The sequence below is a fragment of the Bison bison genome, unplaced genomic scaffold (genome assembly GCF_000754665.1).
Source record: "Bison bison bison isolate TAMUID 2011002044 unplaced genomic scaffold, Bison_UMD1.0 scf7180017864473, whole genome shotgun sequence".
Classification (NCBI taxonomy): domain Eukaryota; kingdom Metazoa; phylum Chordata; class Mammalia; order Artiodactyla; family Bovidae; genus Bison; species Bison bison.
Window position 1 is genome coordinate 7,997,264 of NW_011495034.1, and position 17,429 is coordinate 8,014,692.

Genomic DNA, 17,429 nt, shown 5'->3' on the forward strand with positions numbered 1-17,429 from the left:
TTGTTGACCATCTGAAATATCCCTTTATGAAAGTATATGAAAGATGACTCCGTTTTTATTTTAATTAATTAACCTGGCATTCCATCCTGCCCTAATGTAGATACTTTTATTTAGTGATTTGTTTTCCTAAGATGGAAGTCATTTGCTGTTTTTTTATCTGTTTCATTAAGAGAAACTTTTATTTGCTCTCAGCTCCTCCTAGATGAGTTATAGTCAATATTCATGGTATCCTGTACTCTGTCCAAACTTTCAGACTTTCCCATGACAAGATTCTCTATTTTACAATATGACCCATTTATAAAAAAACAAAACTCACTAAGTTTCACATACCAAGAGGAAGTAATCCTTTTCGTGCTACCTAAATTAACACCTCTGGATGGACAATCAGAGCTCCCTTTAACTGTGGTACATAGAAGAAACACACCCAAACCCATCCAGGAAAACCATCGATCTCCCTGTGGATAAGTGAAAGTAACCTATTAAATGGAAAAATTAAATTACTCAGTCTATCAGGACTTATTTATCTTTGGTTCTTTAGTCTTATTTTCTGATGAAAATTCATGCTTATGTTTCACTCATAATAAATTAAAGCAGTATGGAATTTCCCTTAAAAGTGACAAAACTGAGGAGGAGCCGGCACCGCTGAATGATCCTGAAAGGCAGGATGCAAGATGCATTTTCTGTGAGCATGTGCAACCCTGGCAACCACCGCCAGTGCTGAGCAGAAAAGAAGAAACTGAAGAATCCTGATCACTATCCCCAAATAGCATGTATATAGAAAGATTATATTATATTTTTCCATGAAAAGTAAGGGCCCAGATTAACAAGAGGATATATAATGAGATCTAGCTCATGTTTTTGGTACAAGTATTGTCCTACTTCACAGCTGAGGAAACAAGACTGCCAGAAAATGTTAGTTGCTCAGTCATGTCTGATTTTTTGTGATCCCATAGACTGTAGCCTCCCAGGCTCCTTTGTCCATGGGATTCTCTAGGCAAGAATACTGGAGTGGGTAACCATTCCCTTCTCCAGGGGATCTTCCCAACTCAAAGATCAAACCCTAGTCTCCCGGACCCCAGCAGATTCTTTACCATCTGAGCCTCCAGGGAAGCCCAGAGTGTCAGAGATGATACAAATTAAACTAATAAGTCTTCATTGTACTCCCACTACTAACTGACAGTATATAATTTTGCTTATCTGCTTTTTGTATGTCTTCTCCCCTAGAATGAGACTTTCAGAAGGACACAGGCTTGGTTTTGTTTACTCCTGTACCTCTGGAGCCTAGGACAGTACCTGGGACAGAATAAGTGCTCCAATAAATGTTTGTTAACATTAAAAATGAAATAAACTGAAATCATCATCCAGTCCATTCCTCTGCTTCAGGAGAGGACTTTATAACTAACACTGGCTTGGAGATATTTTGTCATTCCAGAAGTCACTAAGTTCTTTCTAGTGACTTGCTGTTTATAACAATCTCATAAAATGTATTTTATTGAGTCAACAATAAATTCAATATAACATTACAATATGCCCACATGTTTAAAGTCTTTTTAAAAGTATTTTATACTTTCAAATACTAACACCAGCTTCATGTCTCCATGTTTCAATGACAAATGTATTCATAGCTATTTGATATGATATGTCTTCTAAATTTACAGAAATTTAGTTTATGATGAAAAGATTGAAAGGGCATATACGCACATTCACATTTCAGAACCTGAAATTTCATTTAGCGACATTTTATTTAACAGAAGTCCATTTGTCCTCAGAAATCAACAAAGGCATGAAACAATCTAGACATTACATGAAATAATCTAGACATTAAATGAAACATTGATACTATGGGCTTAAGAATATAATAAAAAGTGACCTACTTTGTAAAATTTCTACATGCATTAAACAGTGAATGTAATTAATACATTTATCAAAGAACATATTGTTAGGATTAAATCATAAAAATAATTCATGAAAAAAATAAAATTGAGTAGAAGACAACACAACGTATAGTATCTTTAATATTCTATGTGTACTGAGCTTGAAGTCTATATTTCTGAAGTGGTACTAAACACATTCTTGAAGACTGACAAAAAAGGAGGCCACAGAGGCAAATGGCTTCCACTGCACAGACTGTCAAGGATATAAACACAAGAAAATCCTGCCTTGTTTCTGAGCAGGAGCCATTTAGTCTCTTCTCTATAGAAGATTTTCCAAACTATCCATTAACCCTGAATGCCATATTTTTAAGTAATTGACAAGAAACATGATCAACACTGAGTATCAGTGCACACAATATCCACCAAAAAGTCACTAAAGACTGGTTGTCTTCTGAAAACACTTTCAAATATCTATACTTTTCAACTTCTGGTTCCTTCTTCAATACCACTTACCCACCTTTTATTTTCAGTGTCTTCTTAACAGAAGTCCTGGTAGAAAACTATAAACCTGTTGGATTGAACTACTGTAATGTAGGAGAAGGTGTAGTGGAAGAAAAGGAATAGCATCAATTTAGTATGAGTAAAAAGATAAACTGCAAAGGATAAAAATCAAAACTTGTCATACCAAGAACCAATATCTAATATATCTGTTTACTAAAACTATGAGGAAATCTGTCAAAATAGTAAAAAACAAAACAAAACAAAACAAAAACGGAAGGGGGGGGGGGGGTTGTTAAGGACCAAAACTGTGATTGTAAAATTCAGAAAACAGTATCTGCAAGTGAAATACAGAGGTGAAGGGAGAAAGTTGGAAATGCAGTTAGAATGTATAAGCTTGATCAATTCTTGTCATGTGATGTCAGGATAGTGAAAAATACGAAAAGATATCAAATATAAAACCCAGTTGAGATAAGACTTCTGTAAAGAGGGTTCATAGATAAAGTGGTTGCAATATATAGATTTCTAGATAAGAAGAAGATTTAGAAACATAAAAGAACTTCCTCATTTATCTTATAATTGTTTCAGAGGAAGGATGATCATAATCTATTTCCTTCCTTCTCCTCTTTTCCTTTCCAGTAAAAGTAAGTATATATGCATATTCTCTTAATCTTTCTTTCATATTGAACATTCTTCAATTTTTAAAGATTGGAATTAACTAGAGTAATCAACTAAGAACAATTTGCTATTGTTTTGAGTTCAAAATGACTTTTCATCTGAGATATCTTGTAGTCTCTCTAGGTGTAAATATAAGCCATGAATATTTAGACACAACATTTAATGATCTTGGCTTCCCTGGTGGGTTAGACGGTAAAAGCGTCTGCCTGTAATGCGGGAGACCTGGGTTCGATTCCTGGGTTGGGAAGATCCCCTGGAGAAGGAAATGGCAATCCACTCTAGCACTCTTGCCTGGAAAATCCCATGGACAGAGGAACCTGGTAGGCTATAGTCCATGGGGTCGCAAAGAGTCAGACACGACTGAGAGACTTCACTTTCACTTTAGATAAAGCTTCCAAAGATGAAGCTCATACACTGATGTAAAACTTAGGCCCTGGGGTGGTAACCAGATTTGGGAGAAAAGGGAATGTAATTCTTGGTTGATGATTCCACCATCATCAGAGAGGTGAAATTCTCACTTTGATGATGAATTTTTTAAAAAATTCTTATCAATGAAAAAAAGAGCCCTTCTCAAATGTGTACTACCAGCTAATATATAACATGCTGAAACAACAAATTAAGATATTCATGCAATCTTCTTGGATTTGCTACTAAATTCCAGGCACTATTCAAGGCACTGGTAATGCAATGGTAAACAAGACAGACAAAAATCCCTGCCTGTGTGGAGTTCATATGCTATTAGAGGAAAATGTAAAGTGTATTAGGAGGTGATAAAAGCTATGGAGAAGAAATAGAGCAGAAAAAAAATGTGAAGAATCAAAGGGCCATGTAGTTTTAAACAGGGAAATCCAGAGAGTTCTAAGAAAGTGACATTTGAAAAAAAAAAAAAAAAAGAAAGTGACATTTGAGCAAAGATCTTAAGGAGATGAGGGAAAAAGTTATGGGGATATCTGGTGGAAAGAAGCAGGAGCAACAGAGAGTGAAAGTTTTGAGGTGGAGGAATGCTTGACAAGTTCCTAGAATTGCAAGGATGACAGAAGACAATAAAGAGTAGATGAAAGCTTAAGAGATGACCTAAGAAAAATCAAGGTCAGGGTGAAAGAGTACAGTGTCTAGAACTTCAGAAGCAAGAAATTACTTAACAATTATGTTGGCATTGTGCAGGTAATGATGCCAGCCCAATCAGAAAATATGTTCTTCTGTTATACTGGTGCTTACAAACTTTCTATCACTCCTCAAACATCAACGTAAGAACCCTGGTTTTTACTCTTGCAGAGGGTTTTCAGAAGAATGAAATCACCTGAGCTCATCCTTGTTAATATGTTAGAAATTTACTCTAGAGGGCAAGAGCAGAAGCAAGGAGATGAGTTTTCAGATTATTATTCCAGTTGGAAAGTGAGGTCTTGGAACAAGGTACTGATGATGAAGTTTAGAGAAGTAGACAGAGTGTGGAAACTATGAGCTAGCAGATTGGATGTGGTTCTGAGATTTTTTTAAAAAGAGAGAGAAAGGATGACTATAAAATTTTAAGCCCTAGAAACTGGAAGGTTAGGACTGACTGAGTGAGATGGGAAGGTTATAAAGAGGAAGCAGGTTCAGGATAAAGAAATTTAGTTTCGTCAGTGTTAAATGCGGTATGTCCATTAAACATCCAAATGAAATGTTTAGATATATGGATTCAACAGAAAGGATATTACCAGTCTTCTCCATGAATCCCAGATACAAAGAACATTTAATAATTTTCTAGCAATAAAGTCTTATTATATGTATTTAAAAAATTTTAGGACTTATAAATCAGCATGCAAATATTTCAGTCCTATGCAACTGAGTGAATTGTGTTTTTGTGTATATAACGCAGCATTTTTTTTCCCTAAAAGATTACAAAGCATATACAGTTTCCAGAGGATACTTTTATGTTTCCAGTTAGAAAAATAGGAATAAGAGCATCTGTGTGTGCTAAGTCGACTGAGTCATGTCCTATGGACTATAGCCCACCAGGCTCCTCTGTCCATGGAATTCTCCTGGCAAGAATACTGAAGCGGGTTGCCATTTCCGCATCCAGGGGGTCTTTCCTACCCAGGAATTGAACCCATGTCTCCTGCAGCTCCTACACTGCAGGTAGATTCTTTAAGGCTGAGCCCCTGGGGAAGCTAAAGGGGAATAAGAGTATATCTTATCTTCAGAGAAAAGTGATTACTCAGAGATAAGGGTTATGGTGCTGCTATACATCACCACCCTGCCCATCACGTCCCCATGGCCTCTTATCTTAATATTTAATTCTTGATATCAGAAACTCTTGACATTTTGAAATCATCTTCTGTATTTAGAATTAATGATACAGTTTAATGCACTTTTAGGCAACAAGAAGTACGGCTGTATCTCTGGCTTTTTGAGTATTCTCTGGTTGCCTGGGTTTATTCCCACTCAGAATGCTCCAGTAGCTGCTAGAAAACTTGGGCTTCTCCTGACAGAGCTGGGGAAAGAGGCAACTCTAAAAGACATGATAACCTCAAAAGCTGTGCACAGGAAAATCATCTGCATCTTAGCTAAAGTCGTACATCAAATATAAAGGGTTCCAGATGTCTCTTTCCCTCATCAGATGATTTTTCATCCATAGATAGGATAAACGAGGAAACTCACAGAAGATACAACTGTGTATTTATCGAGGAGGCATTTTTTTCATGTTAAACTGAAAAATTTTATTTTACTTAATATTTTGAACCAGAATTATTTTATAGGATTTATTTAAATCAATGTTTTTATAATTAGCTTCTTGTTTAATCCAATAACTTTGCATGAAAATGCTATTTTACTTATTGATCATTCCCACTGCTCCATGAGACTTAAAAGTTAACTTTCTTCTTTCAAGCTGTCCTTTGAAGGCTTGACTAGAAGTTACAACATCCTGAAAATGTAATTTTGATGAAATATGTTTTTCCCTTTAACCCCAAACATACAAGTATCAGAAAATTTCAGGTGTCCTAACCAAAATGGCTAACTACAATTTCCCTCAAAATGAAATTACTGTTGTCCATTTTTAGATGACATTTTAGAAATCTCCATTTCACAGATGCAACAGATCCACACTACAAAATTCAACATTTACCATACGCAAAATAAAGACTTTTTTAAAAGCAGAAATGTATATTTATTCAAAATTATATCATTTATAATACTGTATTATAATAAACAACTCCCTCAAAAGGTCAAAGGTAGTTGAGCCAAATAGTAAAGAGTATGCTTAGTAGTATTCTTATTTAATCCGGACAGTTTTGAAAACAAAAATTACTTAGGTTGGAAAGTTTCATTTATCTTTTACAGAAATATGAAAACTGAAAAACTGAATTAGAAACAAGAAAAAGCTTTGAACCTCTGTTATATGTAAACCAATTATAATCCATTGAAATTTTTTAATAAGGTTTAGGATTTGTTCACTCTTAATTGTTTCGTTAATGTTTATTTTGATTCTCATCTAGGTCCCTCTCATTCACCACAAAAACTAATTTTGACAGAATAAATGCATCAGTATCATTAAGGACAAAAATATATGCAGGAAACTTGAAACTAAGTCAAATACTGACCAAACACTGTCTAAACGTAACAATGTCCACTATTTATTATAAAAGTGCATTTATTGTATTTAATACCTATACTTATTTGGTTTCTAAATATATTTTTATTTCAACAGTACCATTTGCACTCCTTTAAAAAAATAGTACAACTTGAGTGTTTCAGTCCAGTGAATTACTATTTTATATTTTTTTCCTATGGTACAGGGGAATAAATTTCTACATAGCACAGAATAAATTCCACAGTATTATGTCCATGTGTGGGGCTAACCTATAGATATTTACAAAATAAAAACTTCAATTCATGAAAAAATTTATATTCTTTAAGTTGAGATATAATAATATTTCAAAGCCAAGCTTTCTTTTATATTGATTATTTTCTCCCTTTCAAATACTAATAGTGCTGGATATGTGTGTGTGTGCTGGGTCATGTCTGACTCTTTGCGACCTCATGGACTATACCCTACCAGGCTCTTCTGTCTGTAGAATTTTGTATTCTGTCTGTAAGAATACTGGTAACACTGCTAACTAGTGCTAATAACATATTAGAAAGCAGTTTTCTCAACTAAAACAAAAATTATTAAAAAAAATCCTTTTCATTGCTAAAGATAATTACACATGCTACCCACCTAGCCAATCCTCTATATTAATATTTTAGATAATCTGCTGATTCTTACATGATCTAATAGCCTCATAAATTTAAAATGTATCACTGTTTCTTAGACCATATATCTATAATATCTATATAGCACATATAAAATGGAACATTTGCCTATTAGCTGGTTGATGCAAAAAATATAAATACCAAATCTGAACGTTCACACATCCTACCAGAGCTCTGCTCCATTTATTTTGTGTGTTGAAAATCATTCTGAAATAGCCTCATAACTGAAGGCAATGTTTCAAGTAATCATCAATAAATACCAAATAAGAAGCCAAAGAGATATTATTAACCAACCAAACCAGCTAGACACTTAAATAAAATAACAGAGGACCGTACAACTTTTCAGCAGGTTTTCTTGATAGAACTTCTGTAAAGGTATGTCCATATGCTTTTGGGTTATTTGTAGAAGAAAAGGAAGTCTGTTCCTAAAGACACACTGCCATGGCTCAAAGTTTCTTTTCGTGACAAGTCATAAACGTATTTCTTGATGTCTAAAACAACTCTGCATTTTCTGGATGCCTTAGAGGGCCTCTGTTTCCTCAGGATATTACAGAAACTTCAAATGTTTAATTTAACAATGTGACCTAGTTAATATTAAAGAGAACCCAGCTGCTTGGCTTTCCTGCTTATGATTGTAAAGAAAATAGGGATTTTACATGGAAACACTTGAGTAATGTCCCTGCTCATACCTACGTAAACCATTATTGAAATATAAGTAATCATGCATGCCCATTTGAAAAACTTGCTTGCAAAACTCAATTTAATACTGTATTTTTGTTTGTCAATAATGTTTTCAAGTTACTATACTGAACTTACACAATAAAGACAATACTATACAAGAAAGCTCAAAGCAAGACCTCAAATATCCTTCTTCAAATGATATCTGTATTTCACCCTTATAATAGAGATGCATGTGTTTACTTTTTGGAAGAGAGAACAAATAGAATCCATATTCTAGTATCACTGCTTTATTCCATTTTAAAAGAGGCACTTCATATTTCTTAGAGGATATTTTTATGATAATCTCTTCCTTTAAAAATATCAGTCAAAAATGTGTGCAAATACCACTGAAAACATAAGGAAGCTACTTATTTTTAACCAGCTTTGGAAGCAGCTGCCCCTGAAAAATTGGAGAAAAGAAATAATACCAGATGTAGAAGGTAGGGAAGGCTGAGTGAAGGGAGTAAATGAATTACGGGCCTATTCCAAATCAAATGTGATGATTCTTTGGTGTCTACAAAGTTTAAGTAACAAGATAACTGAAAAGAGAAAGCACAGCTGTCAAAATAGAGAGGCAAATCATTAGGGCAAACAGTGTTGTGTTAGTGTCTGTGTATGAGTGGGGATGTACTATCTCAATGAAATCGAAAGAATATCAGATCAGATCAGATCAGTCGCTCAGTCGTGTCCGACTCTTTGCGACCCCATGAATCGCAGCACGCCAGGCCCGCCTGCGCTATATCGAAAGAATATAAGGGTGCTTATTTATTAAGTTATGTAACAGTAAACATAATCACATACCACAGAAAATCATGAGGAAAAAGAAAACTCCCAAATGGTGTCAGTTAGCTGGTGCTGAGGGGAAAATTCATAAAGTTGATCATATGTTCTATAAGCAGCTTTAAAAGATTACTGAAAGTTTTTTTTCAGGCTGAAGATATCATAGGCAGACTGAACTAGATACAGCAATTTCAAACACAACATTGTTGTCATTTGTTCAGGCATTTAAAATAGTTCACACAACCCAGACCACTCTCAATTGCTCATTTGAAGGACAGCAGTCGAGCAGCAATACCAATGCAGGTTCCAAATGTTGGGTAGTGAGAGAGTGTGAATGACACTTATAAATGGGTAGGTACACATATAAATTATGCCTTCCGAGTTATTTTTACATATGACACTAGCATACGACAGGGGAAAAAAGCCGGCTATGCTGGTTGACGTCCGAAGCTGGTAGAATTCTGAATTTGGCAATAAATGGTGCATATCAAAGAAACTCATGAAAATGAAAAGTTGTCTGGCCTTCTGAGCTTAGTTGTTTCATTTTATTCCAATACATCATACTGTCTAACACTTGCTTGTACAGTATATAGAGCCCAAGGCCAAAAAATGTACGATGCCAAGCAGGAAAAGAAACATAAGAACACCTTTGGTCAGGGTTCTTAGAAAGATTAGAGTTGCTGTGGCTTTTTTTTTCCAGTGCATTCCAATCTCTATAACATTTATGGGTAGAGCAGAAGACCTAATGGTCATTATTCTTCTGCACTTGATTGGAGGTTGGCATTTTAAAGGTATCTTTCATTCATAATATCTATGTGTATTTATGTATTTTTACAAATACTAGACAGTTCATTGGTGACACAGCAGAATAATGTACTGATATTAATTTTAAGATTCTGGGCTACAGAATTATAACTGGACTTTTTAAAGCTTTTGGCTAAAATGTATATTATAAAGGCTGCTACATGCCTTTATTTCTGTTGGTTTCCATAAGTTCCTTGAGATATTTTTCTTTCAAGACAATATTTTAATGGTAAAGTCTCAGTCTCAAAAATTACCACTCTGAAAAGGTGGTAAGAATCTTGCTTTTTCACACTAGAATTTGAAATTTAAAGTTAAATTTTTTAAATGTGCTATCCTTGCAAAATTTTTGTGAAAAGAAAACTTTAACATAAGGATTCCAAATCTAGATTTAAACTATAACATAGACTCTCAGATGCCCTCAGAAGCTTTCATTATGTCTCCTAGATGCAATATGTTCTTAAAATCTTTTCTGAGAAGAAAATGTGTGCTTCCAGGATCATTAGGATAATTAACCTAAATTTGAGAAAAACAGTATTATTCTCTGTCACCTGATACTGCCTATGCTGAGACCTGTTGTGTTTTTTTTGAAGAAAAAATATATTTCACTGGAATGGCACAGATACAAGATTGCAATACAAATTAAATTGAATTCCCTTAAATAAATTCACAGGAAGTCTGTTTCACAATACCTCATTTTCATTAACTTTAGTGGAAGTGGTTTTCCAGAGTTAACATCTCAGACAATAATCTATAACATCTCTAAGACCATTGAATATGCATGATTTATTTTATAAGCCTGTCACATCACAGATTTACCAAAGCTCAGTAAAAATATATATATGTGTGTGTGTGTGAATATATATATATTTTCAACCAGTCACAAGAATTAGAAATTAGCCCCTTATCAGTACTTGGCAACTTTTCTGCTCAAAATTAGCTGTCAAACACTACTCAAGTATTGGTTCTTTCTCTTGGTCAAAGAGTTTTTCGGGATAAAGTTCTTAAAGTACATCAGACAGGCATATAATGAGATCTTGAGTAAAGGACGCATTGTGAAGACAGCCGTTTATAAAGAATCCACTCTCTTTCAGAATTCCACGTCTTATTTTGGGGAACATATTTTTTCACAAGACTCCAGGAACTAAACAACATAGAAAGTTCAAGTGTTGAGTTTACCAGGTTATTTGCCATTTCTTGCCTCCCAAGTTCAAGGCCAGTGATAGTCACTAGGGTACATTTTCTGTGAACTGAAAATCCCTAGACAGGAAGTACATTTATCATAATAATTTCTTAGAATCATTTAGCTCCCTGTGCCCATTAAATATACATTTGAGTATGACAGAGTTTCAGAGAAAACAATGAAACAATCACCATGATAGCTGAAATATGGCTTCATAGGAAACAGGGCTACATTTAATTAGCTTCGATGGTTTATGCGTCTTTTCTGTTCTTGTTACAGTTCATCTCACTGGCATGGACTCAAAAGCCAATCTTCCAATTTAAGTTACTACTAAAATTTACAAACTTGACGTGAAGATTACATTGTATTTACAAAGAACTTGGCACTTACAGAATAAATTATTGACTTTTCTTTAAATCTAGACCAGGGCACCCATGGTTCAGGCAAATGGGAAAGCCTGATGCCTTACTATATATTATGCTACATTAACAAGAATAAATAAGTTTCCAGCTGGTAATTCATCCACAGCACTGGCCCTGGTGCTGAAAACATGTACCTTCCATTTCTAATCCACGGAGAGGGCAGAGAAGCTATCAGTCCAGAGAGAGCAAAGGTTGCATGTTTTCCTCCTCATTTTTATCCATGCGTTTTAGCACTGTAGGATCCACAACTGATTGGGATCTGGAAATAATAAAGCCAATGTCAGCGTGTTACTGCCAAACAATCACATTCTCTTCTATCTTTTCTCCTTTATTACTTCTCTCTTGGATGTGGATTAACTTCTACATCAAGGGATTTATGAACTGAGAATCTGCACATTGAGAGAGACGCACACTTATGGTGATTGTTTACGAAGAAGCAACCCCCTCTGGCCTCTAAATACAATAGTGCACAACAGAGGATTCTAAACACACAATAACAGGCTTAAGTTCTCATCTTTACAATCAAGAAGAGCCTTTTCTTTGAGACTGAGAACTTTTAGTACAGGACTGACATATTCCAAAAGGACATCACTAAAAGGGGAAATTATTATGGTGAATTTACCATTATAAGAAATGAAGTAGAAATAATAGGAGCCTTGATTTCTGGCTTAAAGGGCTCCATGAAAAAACTTCAACAGGAATGTGCATTTTAACCATCTTTTTTTTTAATGTATAATGAGCACATTAGGAGAAAATATTTCAATATGAGTTTTGTTAAATTTTCCACTAGAACATCTGAATAAAATCAATCTTATTCTTGGAAATCTATGAAATGGTTTAAAACTTTAGAAGCCTCTCTTGTTTAGGCAGCAGTACTTTACTATTAGAGAAACAAATAATGTGAAAACCCTTACATATGCTTTTGATAGCAGGTGGGAATTACATCTCAATTCATCACCAGGAAACACGAAACTGAGAAGGAGGAAAGTCAATGAAACGTGCTACTGTGGTGGCAGGAAGCTGCCATCTTAATGGCTACGGCATTAAAGAAGCAGCCGTCCTTTTAAATTTCTCTTCCTTAATGAATTTTTCCCCTGCTGCTGCATTCCAGCCATTTGGCTATTGCTGAGACAATATGCGTCTTAGTAGACCTCATTAACTTTCAAAAAGGAAGACTATAAGTGAAAATACAACCACACATGCTAATGAAAATGAACAGCAATGGAAGGAATTATCAAAGCAAAAATAATTACAAGATTAACTGATAAATTGACTCTTTCATTGAAGTAAACTTAAATTCATTTCTAAAGAGAGAATGAAGAGGAAGGTGAGAACAGTTGTATCAGGAGGTTTATTTTCTAAGTCATTTTTACTGTTTTATCTCCATAATAGGTATTAGATGCATAAATCAGAATGGAGACTAACCACAGTTGAATATGGTGTGTGTGTGTGTGTGTGTGTGTCTGTGCAGGAGAGAGAGAAAGAAAGAGGGAAAGGAGCAATGATAATTTATCTTAGAACACAGTACATGAATAAAATATACTTTAACACAATTGACAATTGCACAAAACACTTAATAATTAGACCTGTAACATTTTTTTTCTTAGACTCAAATAAAATAATTGGTTCCCCAAGATGAATCCATGCTAAAATATGCAGAGGTTCATTTAATGTCCTGCACTAGAGGGTTAACCTGACTACTAGCGCCCACTGGACTATAAGTTCCGTAAGCAGGGACTTTATCAGTGTCTCTCCTTGCGACAGACACGATGTGTGTCACAGAGTCTGTTACACAGTAGGATTTCAATGTCTTAATTCTTATCCAATAAATACTTTCCAAACTGAAAGAAGCTGGATGTCACGCATTCAAACTGGAGAGTGATGAAGATAAAGCAATTTATCCCGTGAAGAAAAGAATTCTTTACAGAAAAGTTATTTTAAAATCTCACGAAGTATACAAATGTTGAGGTACATCCTAATATTAAGTACACGCTAAAGCTCTTCAGACAGCATAGAGTCTACACATTTAGCATTTGCCATAATGTTCTATTAAAACACACATTGTACACACACACACACACACACACACATCTTATATATTGTTACTTTCCTTAACTACTTCCGTGGTTCAGATGGTAAAGCATCTGCCTGCAGTGCGGGAGACCTGGGTTCAATCCCTGGGTCAGGAGGATCCCCTGGAGAAGGCAATGGCAACCCACTCCAGACTCTTGCCTGGAAAACCCCGTGGACGGAGGAGCCTGATAGGCTACAGTCCATGGGGTCGCAAAGAGTCAGACACGACTGAGTGACTTCACTTTCTTTCTTTCTTTCTTTCATGGCAATTTTAATAAAATATTTTAAATTGTAGTGCACTATTCAATCTGGGATTAAGTTTCTAGTTTGTTTTTATCATGCGCTACAGATGTTAAACTTGTCCGATTATAAACCCTGCTGGCTCCATATGCAGAGAAATTCCTCAATAAAGTAAGACAGAAAGAAACAATTTCTGATTAAGACTTTTTTGGTATTTAAGTGTCCCAAGTATACTGTTGTTTTAGTCTAGACTTTCTTTTTGCCCTCTTGTACAAAACAACAGGGTTATTTGTGCATGATTGGTTACTGAACTGGTCTTTTTCAACTACAATAAAGGAAGCTATCTGTCATTAACTCATGGTACATCTTAGTCTCCAGGCTCTGCTGTCTTTCAATGAATAACTTCTTCCCATGAAAACCTGTAGTTTAACTTTAATTATCCAGGTATCATTTATTCATTTATTATGCTTTTTTCTATTATCATTATGCTTTTTTTTATTATCATTCATTCATTTACAATATTGTGCTATACTTTAGTGTTTGAAAGACTAGATTTTGGACAGAAATGGATTCCAATTCCACATCCTGTGATTTACTAGTTCCATGACCAAATGGAGGCTATTTGAATGTCCTAAGATTTTGTTCCCTTACTTGTGAAATGGGGAAAATAACATCTACATCATACAGATGTACTAAGGAACAAGTGCACTCAATAACACATGCATAATCCCCAGCATTAATTCTGGCAAATAGCATATGGTAGCAGTTAAAGAAATGACTTACAGAATACTGCTGCCTGTGTTCCAATATTAGCATTGTAGCTTTGTAGCTATGGAACATGTAGAAGTTACTTACCTTCTCTGTATCTGGGTTTCCTCATCAATAAAATGGATACAGTATCACCTTATTAGTTGTTCAGAAAAGCAAAGGAGTTGATATATACAAAACATTAGATAGGATTTGACAGGTAGTAGAAATGGTGTGGACCTAACAGAAGCGGAAGATATTAAGAAGAGATGGCAAGAATACACAGAAGAACTGTACAAAAAAGATCTTCATGACCCAGATAATCACGATGGTGTGATCATTCACCTAGAGCCAGACATCCTGGAATGTGAAGTCAAGTGGGCCTTAGAAAGCATCACTACGAACAAAGCTAGTGGAAGTGATGGAATTCCAGTTGAGCTATTCCAAATCCTGAAAGATGATGCTGTGAAAGTGCTGCACTCAATATGCCAGCAAATTTGGAAAACTCAGCAGTGGCTACAGGACTGGAAAAGGTCAGTTTTCATTCCAATCCCAAAGAAAGGCAATGCCAAAGAATGCTCAAACTACCGCACAATTGCACTCATCTCACACGCTAGTAAAGTAATGCTCCAAATTCTCCAAGCCAGGCTTCAGCAATATGTGAACCGTGAACTTCCTGATGTTCAAGCTGGTTTTAGAAAAGGCAGAGGAACCAGAGATCAAATTGCCAACATCCGCTGGATCATAGAAAAAGCAAGAGAGTTCCAAAAAACCATCTATTTCTGCTTTATTGACTATGCCAAAGCCTTTGACTGTGTGGATCACAATAAACTGTGGAAAATTCTGAAAGAGATGGGAATACCAGACCACCTGATCTGCCTCTTGAGAAATTTGTATGCAGGTCAGGAAGCAACAGTTAGAACTGGACATGGAACAGCAGACTGGTTCCAAATAGGAAAAGGAGTTCGTCAAGGCTGTGTATTGTCACCCTGTTTATTTAACTTAAATGCAGAGGACATCATGAGAAACACTGGACTGGAAGAAACACAAGCTGGAATCAAGACTGCCGGAAGAAATATCAATCATCTCAGATATGCAGATGACACCGCCCTTATGGCAGAAAGTGAAGAGGAACTCAAAAGCCTCTTGATGAAAGTGAAAGTGGAGAGTGAAAAAGTTGGCTTAAAGCTCAACATTCAGAAAACGAAGATCATGGCATCCGTCCCACCACTTCATGGGAAATAGATGGGGAAACAGTGGAAACAGTGTCAGACTGTATTTTTCTGGGCTCCAAAATCACTATAGATGGTGACTGCAGCCATGAAATTAAAAGACGCTTACTCCTTGGAAGGAAAGTTATGACCAACCTAGATAGCATATTCAAAAGCAGAGACATTACTTTGCCAACAAAGGTCCGTCTAGTCAAGGCTATGGTTTTTCCTGTGGTCATGTATGGATGTGAGAGTTGGACTCTGAAGAAAGATGAGCTCCGAAGAATTGATGCTTTTGAACTGTGGTGTTGGAGAAGACTCTTGCGAGTCCCTTGGACTGCAAGGAGATCCAACCAGTCCATTCTGAAGGAGATCAGCCCTGGGATTTCTTTGGAAGGAATGATGCTAAAGCTGAAACTCCAGTACTTTGGCCACCTCATGCGAAGAGTTGATTCATTGGAAAAGACCCTGATGCTGGGAGGGACTGGGGGCAGGAGGAGAAGGGGACGACAGAGGATGAGATGGCTGGATGGCATCACTGACTTGATGGACGTGAGTCTAAGTGAACTCCGGGAGTTGGTGATGGACAGGGAGGCCTGGCGTGCTGCGATTCGTGGGGTCGCAAAGAGTTGGACACGACTGAGCGACTGATCTGATCTGATCTGATCTGAACTATGATGCTGAATATTATTTAATAAAGTGGAAGCACATATTACCCATAATCTAATGAGCTTTGTATTCTTTCACTTGATTATGCTATCTCTTCACAGATTTTCACAGAACATAATCTTCTTCCTATCATGCTCAGCCACACAGTTGTGTCCAACTCTTTGAGGCCCCATGGACTGTAGCCCACCAGGCTGCTCTGTCCATGGGATTTTACAGGTGAGAATACTGCACTGGCTTGCCTCTTCTTCCTATACAAGAAGCTGAATTCACCCAAAGGAATAGTTACCTACAACTCATTTGTGAAGCAATGACTTTTCCCCCTCTCAATCTAAAAATGATATAAAACTGGAAAAGAAAATGAAGGAAAGGTGGAATCTAGAAACGATTTTCTCCCATCCTTGATGGGGAACTGCTATTCCCTGCCAGAGAGAAGATAAAAATCATGTGAAACAACTCTCTTGATCTCATTCTTCAAGAGTTTTCAAATAGAACCATATAACCTTCACAGGATGCAAAACCTATGCCAAACAAAGGGTGTCTGAAATTCCAATCGGCCCAAGTTAGAAGCAAGAAACTCGGGGCTGGGGAAGTCATCATGCTATGAGCCACGTCTGCAGGGGACAAAATGGCCTAATTAATTGGAAAAGAGAAGCAGGATCCAAAAAGACTTCAAAAGGTGGATCGCAGGAACCAAATGTAACAAGATGATGTCAATCAATTAAAATAAATGTGCTGAGAAGAAAGAGCTAAATATAGAAATAGAGAGTTATGAGGATAAAAGTCTAGAAGTAAGGAGACTAGTTTTAAGGGGCTCAGTGTGAGTCAGCAGTGTGCCTTGGCGGCCTGAACGACAGCTACAGTGACGACAACAGTAAACAGAGAAAGCCAATGAGGTCTACGCTGCAGAGCCAGGATTCTAGAATCTCAGCGGAAGCAGTGACAGCATCAGATGTCACCTCTGCCTTTCTAAACACTGCACTTAAAAGGGGCCACTGACAGACAGCAGAGAACTCCTTCATTTGACTGGTACTTCGTGAGCATCCTTTCTGCTCTCTACACACTCTACTCCAGGCACCGAAGATTCAGAAGAGAACAGGATAGACAAAGCCACTGAAGTCTCCCTGAAGCTTACATGGCAGGATGAAAGGGATAAATAATTAAAGCAAATCAATAATTTCACAGGCTAATAATGAGCTATAAAGAAAATAAAGGAGATGATTGATTGGAAGTGGCTAGAAGGCAGAGTAGAGCTTATTAAGACCTGGTGACTAACCAAAAGACCTTCTGGAGGAGGTGACCT

At 36.4% G+C, this 17,429-nt stretch overlaps 1 protein-coding gene across 1 annotated transcript in view; it reads right to left on the reverse strand.

The window, feature by feature from the left end:
• Positions 1–10,347: 10,347 nt before the first annotated feature.
• Positions 10,348–17,429, reverse strand: part of CLVS2 (clavesin 2) — a 77,950-nt gene continuing 70,868 nt past the window's right edge. Inside the window, exon 5 of the mRNA XM_010861779.1 lies at positions 10,348–11,448. Coding sequence (XP_010860081.1) covers positions 11,361–11,448 — 88 coding nt within the window. The 3' untranslated portion in view covers positions 10,348–11,360. The remainder of the gene's footprint in view (positions 11,449–17,429) is intronic.